Genomic DNA, 12,625 nt, shown 5'->3' with positions numbered 1-12,625 from the left:
ATTAAGGAAAAATTAAATATTAAAGAATACACGCCTTCAATCCAAAGCTTTGAACCAGTTAAAAATAAAAGCTGTGTCATCAAAAGAAAAAACAAAATTTTGATCCAGAGCATGATGACGATTCACAAATTGTTAGAATACCAGTTTTTGCTGGTGTAGCAATCCTTCATGTTAGGTTGTGGAATATATTTGGTAGTTAAGGAACAGTCAGTTTTCTAGTCAATGTTGGATGAGGAAGAAAGTGACAAGTATAAAGACTTGACCTACTTTGAGAGCTTAATCCATATGGCCAAAAGACTGGGTCAGAACATATCTAAAATAGCAAGTTGAGCTGAGAAACTCCCAGGGTGCATGATGTGCCTGATGAGTCAACTGCTCCAACTCGCAGCTTTTAGGATATTATGGGCCTTCTGATGACATGATGAAGCCCTGTCCCCTAGGTAGTTAAAGTCACTGCAGATTAGACTTGTATTGGTAGAACATGAAGGAGCAGAAACACGTGAGCCATTCACTCATTGTTACTCATCGTTTTATTTTTTTAAGATCTGATCCAAGTCAGGTTCTAACATTGTATTTGTTTTTTTCAGGTGAACGGCCAACAGAACATGAAACTTGGAGGGGGTCTCTCACGGTCCAACCCCCCAACCCAGAAGCCACCCAGTCCTCCAAGGGCCGGCAAGGGGATCTTAGGGTATGCATGAAGTTTTGCCACTGACACTTGTGCCCCCTGCACTTGGTGCATATCCTCATTGTCTAACATTCACCTCAATTTATCCTTGAATGTCTTTTTTTCTGATGTTTTCATAGTTTTATGTATTTGAATTCACTCAGTGTACTTCCTGGTGTCATTTGTTTTGTTTGAATTTTGTTTTGGTTTTGTGCTCCGAGTGCAAGAAAGACATCTGAGTAACGTCTCAAGTACGCTGTAGACCTGGCTCACAGATGTACTTATGTTCTTTGTGCTGATTTTGAAAAGATTTGTAGGGGAATGAAATACAGTTTGCGTGTGTGTGTGTGTGTGTGTGTGTGTGTAGAAAGACAGGATATTCTCCGGCAGGCTTATTACAAATTTGACCCAGCAGTGGGGAATCTCACACACACACACACTTTGAAATGCAGTGCTCTGAGGAATAACGTCATCTGTTGTGAAACCTTATTGCATTTTCTCCCCTCACACATCTAGGTCACCCAGCTGTTTGTCTCCTTCCTTCCTTCATTATCTTCACCCGTTCTCCTGTTTTATTGTCTTGTCTTGTTGTTTTTGCTCTCTTCCTTTATTCATTCTTTCTCCTTTTAACTCTGCCACTTTCATGTCTCTTCTAATCCTCTTGTCTAACCTCCCGCCCTCTTTTCTTTCTCTTTATTTTTATCTTCACTTTTTCTTTGTATACATTATAGTAGCATCAGCCAGATGCTTGGAGATTCAAACCAGTATTAATATTTATAATAGTTCAAAGTTTGGTAATGGTAACAAAGTTAGAAATAAGAAGGTTGATGCTACGTTCGTGTACGGTTTCAGATTTTTGACACCTTGGACCAACAGATAAACTTGAGATCCTCATGTCTGCTCCTTCAGCATGCCTCGTATCTGACCTCAGAGTCAGTTAATTAACAACAGGATAGAATTTGAGACCAATTCTAGTCGGTATAGATTATATTAACACTCTCACACTAAGGCTATGCTGAATTATCTCTATATAGTTAACAATTTGATGTACATATTTTCGCGAATATTTTAATAAAAATAATATTAGATTTCCTAAAGTTTTACAGTGATTTACTTTTAAAAGCAAAGACAATGATATCCACACAGAGTTTGAGCCAAAGTAAGTCTACAACTGTGCTTAATCATGTCTTTGTGTTCAGATCACACCGAGTTATGGCCTTGAAATTCAAATTTTAATATAAACTGAGGCATATCCTCCAGTAACTGTCACAGTTGCCATTTATCAGCAGCTATTAACTTCCCTTTGTTTTCATCACCAGCATGCACCTGTAACTTTCGTCTTACTTTCCTTTTTTTTCTTTTTTACTCTTCCCTCTTTCAGATCCTTTGTTTTATAGTTTGAAAACAGCTGCTGTATAGATGTTACATATTAAAAAGCATAAAGACTGAAGTGGGAGATCTAACAGTCTCTGCTTCCTATTGATTTGTTTGTTTGTTTATTTATTTAACAGATAAATTAAATATAATCTGTTTATTTGTGACCTTTAAAGCATATTCCTGCAGAGAGCCATAGTTGCCATTTCAAGCCAGATGCTGTCTGTAGCTTATCGTTAAATTTCCCTGGGTGGAGCTCAAGGTTTACTGTTTGACAGCAAATAATTCTTGCTGTATATTTATACACTTGCCAGAGCCAGCAGTCTTAGGACCAAAACACAACCTCTTGTTGGCTGCGTCAGTGTTCCTATAACCTGCTGATCAACCGGCTGTTGTTCCCTGAGTTAACAGCGGGACAGGATCCTTTTCATGCTGATAGAGCCATTGTCAGTAACTAACATGACAACAAAATGACACATACAGTAACCCATATTGCAATACTTGTATGTAAATGGCTGTGTTACACGGGTAATAATTTTTTAAAAAAAGTGTTGATGTCATGAGTATGCAATTGGTTTGGTGTTTTGCTCCTAGACAACCATTAGTTTTTAAAGATAAAGTCCAAAAAACAATGGGTTAAAGTGTGTCTTTGTTGGAAAAAATGAACAGAAGCAGCTTAGCAGTTGGTTGGAACTGAGCTGTGGTGGCAAGCCAAGTGTGTTGTCTCCACAAACACACAAACACAAATGCTCATAGAGGAACAAGGAACAAATACACTGCAGTGAGTTGGCTGCAAACAGCAAGCCCTGTGACAACACACAAACACATTATACACGTCAGCAACAGCTCAAACATTCACACTTTTCACATTCAGAATCCTTTCTGCACCTGCATAAACCTCTATTCAGATAGATTTAGTCTGTTTGTTCAGCTTAGTCAAGCTACAGGATCAATAACAGAGATAAACATTCTGCAAGATGACAAAAAAATGTTCAGAAATCGGATTAGAAACTGTAGAAAATAAATTCGCCCTGTCTTCTGTCATAATAAAATTTGGCTTTTCATGCAAAAGCAAGATTTGACTGCTTTTCCATACAAGCTGTTTTCACACATGAACACTTACTAATTTAAAATATTTCAGCTTTTCTTTACAACATGTTGATAGCCAATCAGATGAGGCTCCTTTTTATGTTAACATTAGTATTGCATACACTACCGTTCAAAAGTTTGGGGTCACTTTGCCATGGGATTCAATAGGGAAGTGACCCCAAACTTTTGAACTGTAGTGTATATCAGCATATATAATAAGAGAGTGAAGGAAGGTGTCATACAGATTGGCAGCAAGAACAAACTTTCACCAACACACATAGATGCACATGTGCACAACAAAAGCAAAAGCCCCACAATATTTGTTGACACATTACTGCATCATCTCACCAGCTGACAAGAGCAGGAAAAGGGTGGAAAATCTGCAGAAATGTTGCAGACATTTGCATTCTCACATGCCACCATTCTGAACATCTTTGAAGACATAACTGAGGACTCCAAGAGCATGAAAGAAGCAAAAAAGAGAGCTTCATCCCAGTGGAACCTAGTTCTTCTTTATTTATTTTGAACATTTAGTCACTACAGAAATGATAAAATCTTAGCAGTAATTAGCATTAATTGTTAAAATGATGACTTTTATACAGACACATATTTATGGTAATGTTTTCGTTGTATTTATTCTTCAAAAACAGACCCTTTTTGTATGTGTTTTGGGAGAGATCTTGGCTGTTTGTATTGTCTCATTTTGTGGGGTTTTCAGTCTTTGATGGTGTTATTTTGTCCTATATTTCTGCTGCTGTTCTGATCCAGCATGAGTTGAAATTTTCTTAAAATACATCCTGACCTTTAAACATGTAACAGATTTTTCCTGCAGCAAAAAGGAGGCAAAATTTAGTTCATTCCTGATGTAGACAGCATATAGAATTGAAAATCGGTCATGATGCAACTGTTGTGCCCGTTGTCACATTTTATTTAATTATATCTAGTAATAGAGCGGGTTAATAGTGGACTGCTCTGCTGCTTTGTAGCGCTTTCGCATGTATCCTAAGCAGCATATATTCATTTAAAAACAGAAAAAACTAAAATCTAAAAATGTGTCATTAGTTGTTTTTTTTACAGATTTTTTTTTAGGTTAAGTAGCCTTGTAAACTGAAGGAAATGTGCAAGGGTTATTTAAATAGCACCAGAATTGGTTGGGTTGTTCATTTTCTACATTATAGGATGGACAACACTTATTCTTTTTAGATGTGTCATTTATTTTTGGCCAGTAAACTTGTAAAAAAAAAAAAACAATATCATTTTTCCCTTGTATATTAATTTCAAGTTCAAGATTATTTAGTATTTTTGTTCCCCAGTTGTAATCAGGATTCAAACAAACAAACAAAAAAATACTTCATGTTCAAACCAGAACCGTGTTTGTATCCCTGTGTTAACCCTGTCCTCACCCTTACTTCTTGCATGCACAGGAAGAACTCCCCTTACAGGACACTGGAGCCAGTGCGCCCCCCAGTGGTGCCCAACGATTATGTCTCCAGCCCAACCAGAAATAGTATGGCTGCCGGACAGCTTCCAAGTCCGGTCCGCACTGCCACCCTCAACCATCGACCCAGAACATACAGGTAGCCGGGTCGACGTGTAAACATGGCCGCCACAGCAGGATTTCAGAGCTCCTTCCTCTGCTTTCGTTCAACTGACGCCGCTTCTTCCACTTTTCCTCGTCCACTCAAAACTCAGTATTCATCACATTTATACGTCTAGATTTAGCTACTTTTTACAGGTTTTCCTTGTTTTTTTTTAAGTTAAATTCAAATGTGTAATGATGTTCAGATGCATTTTATTCCCTTACTAGACTCACAGATGTGTTGAATATGTAGTTTTTGATCATTCATAACTGACATCCTAAATCTCTTAATACATCCTTCTCAGCATATCTTAGTTCATGCTTTGCTTCTTCCATTTTCAGCTGATCTAACCAGCTTGTAGTTTCTCTGAACATGAGCAAAATTTTGGGATCTGCTGGAGGCTCATTTCTTTATATAAGGCAACAGATCTGTTTGGTTTTTATGTAAATTAAAAACCAATTAAACAAATATAAGTGAAAAAAATGTTTATCAAAAAGCTTTACAGATGCCAGTAGTTGATTTACTGGCCCTACATTTAACTCTTGGACATTCATCATCAAAGTGTATTTCATGACACCTTTTAGAAGTTTTGACCTAGAAAAAAAATGGCTTCCATGACTTGTTTAAAAGTCAGCAAAGTAAATTAATTTTGGTGTTTCTTTTTTCACTCAAAATCTTTGCTCATGAGTTATTACCTTACTCCAGTCTTCATTGTTTAACTTGAATTGGCCTCTGCTTCGGCTTCTGCTGTCCAGTGTTTCCTCTGTGCTTCTAGTCAGCTGGTATTCAGTGGGATTTATTTCATTCTGCTTGATTAAAAAAAAAAAGATTTTGATGTGGGTTCAAATATGTGAACATTATTACTAGTTTATCAGTTCCAAAATATTCCATCGACTATCATCTTTTGGTCAAATTTGTGAATCTTATTCTGTTAATTTAGAAATGTTCTGTTTTGTGAAAAAGTAGCAGCAGTTTCTGTGCTGAGAGAACACAGAGGACTCATGATGCTAAGCTATGTGCATTCATTTAGTGCAACATTTAATTATTAAGTTTTTACTTTTTTAGTTTAGCCGACTTCATAAGAACAATGAAACTGTCTATAAAATGATAAGAAATTAACTTTACAAGTAGAGTCAGATTTTAAAGTCTGTTATATGAGACACTTTTCTGATATTCAGTCTGAATGCTCATTCTCTGTCCCTATCATTCATGCTTTTTAACATTACTTTAATTCATTATTTGGAGCCCGTTTCCAATGACGTGCATTTTTCTGCCTTTCATTGTTTCTTTGCTGACATTAACCAGACTTGATGCTGCCATTCGCTCTGCTGTTTCTCTACAGGCATTCCTTTTATTTATGTTGTCTCTTCTTCAGTAAGCTGTCGTCTTCCCTCCTGTCTGGATGTTATCTGTTTCTGTCAGTATCGTGTTGCGTATGATTTTATTTAGAAAAAAGGTTTTCTAGATTATGAGATGTAAGATTGTGAAATTGCATCAGTAACCATTTTTAAGCTAACAGTCCAAAACCTAAAAACTAAATTCTTATAGAACGAAGTCTTCCTATCAGAGAAAAAGATTGGCTTTTTTTAATGACTCACATGTTGAATCCAGTTCCAAGTTGGCCAGCTGTGATGCTTCTTAACAGATCTTATATTGCACCCCAGTTTTTTCTTGCAGAAGATTGTTGCTTCCTCTGACTGATTCACATCACATCATTAATAACTTTATAGGCTGGAGGGAGGGTTTAGAACTGTGAAGGTTGAATCTGACTGAGTCTCTTTTTAAAGATATTTTTAAGGCAAGCTTTAAGACATGTACAAATAAACAGCTAAAAGGACTTTTTCTGGTATTTTTAAGTTTCTGTTGTAATGTTCCCTTTCATTTATAAATCAGTGATTTATGCATGTAGATGTGTTGAAGACAAGATGTCTTCTACTCACTGAAAGCTCTGGTCTCAGTTTTTGCACAGTAGAGCTTGAGCTGTTTTTGCAAGGGTGTTTAGAGGCTTTATTATCTGTTTTGTCAGAGTAGCCAAAATTGCATGGTTGTGTGCAGAGCTGTGTCCCAGTCATTCAAAATAGCAGGTTTACACAATATGTCCTTTATAAACTGGTGTTTATATTCACACTAATGTAGGTCTGCTGTTGGCCGTGTGTGTTCACCTGTATTTCAGCAACAACATGCATAATATTATTCTTTTTTTATACACTTATATTACACATAATAAAATGTCTTACTTCTTCTAGTCATGTGTGTAACACTTTAATTTGTTTTGAATGTGATTAAGGACACCAGAAACACCAGACAAACAGAAAGACTGTCACAGTTGAATAAGGATATTCTGCCATGCTGTGAGGTTGCTGGGCTTTCAGCACATACTTTAAAATGAGTCAGTGACCTGACTCAATTTTCTTTTGCTACTAGAGAAAACATATTTGCTCCTTACTGAATGACTGAGCTGCATCTGCAGGAATCAAACAACATGAGAACATGAGTGAAATTATTTGAAGGTTTGTAAATCACAGAGCTGAATTCTTCTCTGGCATTTTGCCATTTTGGAACTGGATTCAACATTGAATGCACCTTTATCGAGGACATTAATATCTGGCTTTGTGTGTGTGTGTGTGTAGTGGTAGCAGTGGAGGCAGCCATCCCAGCAGCAGCAGTCGAAGCAGCAGCAGAGAAAACAGCGGCAGTGGTAGTGTGGGCGTTCCCATCGCCGTGCCAACGCCCTCCCCACCCTCCACTTTCCCAGGTAACATATGCATAACCTAGCACCTGGTAAGGTCTGAAACACACACACACACATTCACACTTTACATCTGTCCATCTTGCTCCTGGCTGTGGTCCATCCTGTGATTATGGGATGTATCTGTCATACATGTGAATCAAGCTACGACTGGAACTCAGTGTTCGGGTGTGTTTGACTTAACTTTGTTAAAGTCTACTAGAATAAGTCCAAACTAGCCATTTTTTGAGAAATAATGGAAATTATGGTTAAAGTAAGGATTTTTTTTTTTTTTAGAGAATGCGCACCAGGGCTTTGTCTGCCCCCCCCCCCCCCCCCCCTTTTTTTTTTCTAGAAAAGCAGCGTAATACATTTTTGTTTACAGAAAGAATCAGAATTAAATTCTTAAAGACTTTCCATCGAAGTGCTTTTGTTTCCTTCTTTGTCAAATATTTTAAAAATTCTGCATTGCTTTCCCAAGATTATTCCTTCTCTCTCCTTTCAATAAATCCATAGCTGTGGGTGTGGACAATCACTTATCAGGTGGATTCAGATTAAATCCGATCTAACAGTTTTACAAATTAATTCCATTTTGACCAAACCTGGTAGAACATCTTCAGCCATTTCCTTGTAATAGCTTTTTTTGCTTGCAGCTAGTAACATATTTAGTATTTTTCTATCACAGGTGTGCCAGTTCTCATCATTTCACCATATCACCAAGGTACATGGTTACAAACAGAAAGGGAATATTTACTCCATTTACTATATTTATAATGCCCAGAATATATATACTATATTCTGGGCATTATAAAAGGAAAAATACAGATGTCTAAATATACAGGATTAAATTATTTATTTAATACATCTTGTTTAAGCAAAAGGAGCAGTAAAAATATAAAAAGCAAGCTAAAAATGTGGAAATATATTTATTTATTACAAGAACAATAAAAGATACTAAAAACTTTACTGGAACTGATGACATTTCCACTCTGAAACCTCTAAGCAGTAAAGCAGCAGATGCTGTGACTGGATGTCTAGCAGAACAGCTGGGACTCGTGTTAATCAGAGAACAACCAAAGATCACAATCTTGTTGAGGAAAGTGATGTTCTTATCTGCACATGCAAGTATCATCCAGATCGGTACCTTTTCAGTTCAAATCCTGTACTTGTTGCATATGCAGCCAGTAAACCTTTTTACATGAATTCTCAGGTGTACCACCTCACCTGTTCTCTTATTACCCCATCCATCCAGCTGACGTAGGGCTGGGTGATTAACTGATAAAATCAATAAATCGAATTTTCCATTTCTGGAGATTTATTTTTATGAAAATCAGGATTTTTTCCATAGTTAGTTAGCAGCAGACTTAGCCCTCCCGCCACACCAGAACAGTGTTTGTCTGACAAACACCTTCACTCACGCCTGGGATTTAGCTGTGCGTATAACTGCAGTGAGAAATGCTGCTCTCTAAGAAAGAAGAAGTCAACTTAACCCACAAACCCTAGTTAAGAGACAACCTTCATCAGGGGAATTATTTCTGCAGTGGATCCTGTATGATAAGGATCCTGATGGAAAGAGATCACGGACGCATTGTGTCGCATATTTCTATGTAAGATATATGAAGTCATTTACAGTATCTCACAAAAGTGAGTACACCCCTCACATTTTAGCAAATATTTAGTTTTATCTTTTCATAGGACAACAATGAAGACATTACACTTTGATATAATGTACAGGAGTCAGTGCACAGCTTGTTCAACAGTGTAATTTTATTTTCCCCTCAAAACAACTCAGCACACAGCCATTCATGTATAAACCACTGGCAACAAAAATGAGTACACCCCAAGTGAAAATGTCCAAATTCAGTCAATATTTTGTGTGTCCACCATTATTTTTCAGCACAGCCTTAATCCTGTTGGGCATTGAGTTCACCAGAGCTTCACAGGTTGCCACTGGAATCCTCTTCCACTCCTCCATGACAACATCACGGAGCTGGTGGATGTTAGAGACCTTACGCACTTCCACCTTCCGCTTGAGGTGGCCCCACAGATGCTTAATAGGGTTAAGGTCTGGAGACATGCTTGGCCACTCCATTACCTTGACCCTCAGCTTCTTTAGCAGGGCAGTGGTCATCTTGGAGGTGTGTTTGGGGTCGTTGTCATGTTGGAATTCTGCCCTGCGGCCCAGTTTCCTCAGGGATGGGATCATGCTCTGCTTTAATATGTCACAGTACATCTTGGCATTCATGTTTCCCTCAATGAACTGTAACTCCCCAGTGCCGGCAGCACTCATGCAGCCCCAGACCATGACACTCCCACCACCATGCTTGACTGTAGAGAGGACGCACTTGTCTTGGTATTCCTCACCTGGTTGCCGCCACACACGCTTGACACTATCCGACCCAAATAAGTTTATCTTGGTCTCATCAGACCACAGGACATGGTTCCAGTAATCCATGTCCTTATTCTGGTTGTCTTTAGCAAATTGTATGCGGGCTTTCTTGTGCACCATCTTTAGAAGAGGCTTCCTTCTGGGACGACAGCCATGCAGACCAATTTGATGCAGTGTGCGGCGTATGGTCTGAGCACTGACTTGCTCACCCCCAACCTCTTCAACCTCTGCAGCAATGCTGGCAGCACTCATGCGTCTATTTCCCAAAGATAATCTCTGGATGTGACGCTGAGCACGTGTGCTCAACTTCTTCGGGCGACCGTGACGAGGCCTGTTCTGAATGGAACCTCTGCTTTTAAACCGCTGTATGGTCTTGGCCACCGTGCTGCAGCTCAGTTCAAGGATGTTGGCAATCTTCTTGTAGCCTAGGCCATCTTTATGAAGAGCAACAATTCTTTTTTTCAGATCATCTGAGAGTTCTTTGCCATGAGGTGCCATGTTGACTCTCCAGTGTCCAGTATGAGAGAGTTTGAGAGCGTTAACACCAAATTTAATACACCTGCTCCTCATTCACACCTGAGACAGTGTAACACTAATGAGTCACATGACAACAGGGATTCAAAATGGCTGATTGGGGCCAATTTGGACATTTTCACTTGGGGTGTACTCATTTTTGTTGCCAGTGGTTTATACATGAATGGCTGTGTGCTGAGTTGTTTTGAGGGGAAAATAAAATTACACTGTTGAACAAGCTGTGCACTGACTCCTGTACATTATATCAAAGTGTAATGTCTTCATTGTTGTCCTATGAAAAGATAAAACTAAATATTTGCTAAAATGTGAGGGGTGTACTCACTTTTGTGAGATACTGTATATGGTGGAAAAGCTATGATATTATATGCTTTATTTTTGCTGGCATTTATCTATATAAACAAATAAATGTTTTTTAATAAGTTTATTTATATTTTGTAAAAGAAAATTTAAAAAATTGATTTAAATCAGAAATCAGATCTGGTTATAAAAAATAGAAAATTTTATTTTTAGGCCATATCGCCCAGCCCTAAGCTGACACTTTGTAAATGCAGCAATCTTTACTTCTACTCACATAAAGTCCAAACTGTCCTTTAGATGGAAACCATGGTCAGCCAAAACCAGATCACCTGGAAAGTTTCTGCAGAAGTTCCCTGTTCTCTGCTGTGTTTATCACCACACTGCCTCCAAGCCAAGAAACTGATGGAAACAGAGATAAATGTCTGTACACAACTTGGTGAAAAGTTGAAAAGATTATCGCTGTTTCCAACACGCCCTAAACATATAGTCTTACTTCAAAAGCTTGAGCAACTTCTATGATTGTTGTGCTCGTCTTCATTCTTCTTCTGCTTTTTTGTTCCCTTCCTGATTTTTCTTCTCTGGTATGTTTTTTTCTTGAGTCGCATGCCAGCTGTTCTGCTCAGCACTGCCCCTGCGATTTCTGGTGGTATTGCGCCGTCTTCTGCGTCAAGTGACAGATAGCTAAGCTCCCTGAAAACAGACCAAATTACGCGTGTAATCGACGAAGAAGATGGACGAAACTTCTCCATCCGTCTTCTACGTCAAGCATAAATGGGCCTTAAGACAAAGATGAAAAGGACAACAGCAGCTGCTGTAAACAAATGCTGTGTGTGGCGATGTTGGTGCGCATTCTCTATTCTTGTATCTGTGATTACTCTAATGTGCTATTTTCAAAGCTACAAATATCTGAAGATTAAAAGTTGATTTTGTTTTTCAAATCAACCTGAAAAAATTATATCACACCCTGTGTTTTTGTAGAGGTTTGCTTTGTCACTCACTCCCTTCTTTAACCTTCCTTTTTAACTCCTTCCTTTCCTCCTTCCTGAAGTCTCCCCAACTGCTGGACCAGCTAGCTCTTCCTCCACTGCTCCTAACTCTTCTCCTTCTCCCTCCCCAACTCCTTCCTCCTTCTCCTCCTCTTCATCCACCACAACCTTGACCCAACCAAGTGCACCTCTACCACCAAACTCACCTTCACACAACACTGACTCATCTCCTCAAACAAGCTCACAATCGAATGCACCAAACACCGGCACCTCCTCACCTTCTAACCCCACCCCCGGCCCATCCGAGGTCCAATCAGAGCTGTCTTCTCTCCCTCCTCCCGCCCCTCCTCCACTCTCCTCATCACCTGTTGAAGGTGAGTTTCTCCAGTAATGCCTCCGTCACCCAAATGACTCCAATTACCCCTCTTTCTTGCGTTCCCTCTGTAGATCTGTCTTCTCCTTTCCATCATTTTATTACTAATATAGAGAGAGAACTAAAGAGCATGAATCCTGTCTCCTGTTTATCCGGCTCAGCTGTAGGAATTTTAAAGAATGGGTCATCAATTTGAGTTTTATGTGTAGTGGATTTCTAGCCAGACATAGATGGGAAAAATAAGCAAATTCACTCTTGCATGTGTAAGTAAAGCAAAGTCAACATCTATTAACTCGTCATCACGTAGATGAATCCACCAGTAGCTGTAAAAATCACTGTTCCCGGTCCGTAGTCCGGTTGCAAGTTAAAACCTGAATCAATTGTTACAAGCTTAATTTGTCAGTTTTTCACCATGTTTTTATTTTTAAATCTGAGGTTGCAGTGGTAGTGACAGAGATGGAGTGGGCTACAGCAACTCAAAACACTGGAGCCAGTGGTGGAAAATCCAAGGGAGCATCTGAATGGAGTTTCAGATGCTTCAGATTAAAAAGATAAAAAATAAAACAGACGCTCTGCTTTCAAAAGGATTTAAGTACAACAAAATACCG

At 38.7% G+C, this 12,625-nt stretch overlaps 1 protein-coding gene across 10 annotated transcripts in view; it reads left to right on the top strand.

The window, feature by feature from the left end:
• The window catches only part of LOC121650221 (abl interactor 2-like), a 33,917-nt gene that overhangs the window by 18,874 nt on the left and 2,418 nt on the right, over positions 1-12,625 (top strand). For 4 of the 10 annotated variants that reach the window (XM_042001614.1, XM_042001613.1, XM_042001610.1 and 1 more), the window contains 5 exons: positions 588-691; positions 4,555-4,707; positions 6,053-6,127; positions 7,341-7,465; positions 11,707-12,018. In XM_042001614.1, coding sequence (XP_041857548.1) covers positions 588-691; positions 4,555-4,707; positions 6,053-6,127; positions 7,341-7,465; positions 11,707-12,018 — 769 coding nt within the window. The remainder of the gene's footprint in view (positions 1-587; positions 692-4,554; positions 4,708-6,052; positions 6,128-7,340; positions 7,466-11,706; positions 12,019-12,625) is intronic. The other 6 variants (XM_042001619.1, XM_042001616.1, XM_042001612.1 and 3 more) reach the window with 4 other exon arrangements.

This window comes from Melanotaenia boesemani, chromosome 12 (genome assembly GCF_017639745.1).
Source record: "Melanotaenia boesemani isolate fMelBoe1 chromosome 12, fMelBoe1.pri, whole genome shotgun sequence".
Lineage (NCBI taxonomy): Eukaryota > Metazoa > Chordata > Actinopteri > Atheriniformes > Melanotaeniidae > Melanotaenia > Melanotaenia boesemani.
Note: the sequence above shows the minus strand (reverse complement) of the source record. Positions and strands in the feature narration are given on the sequence as shown.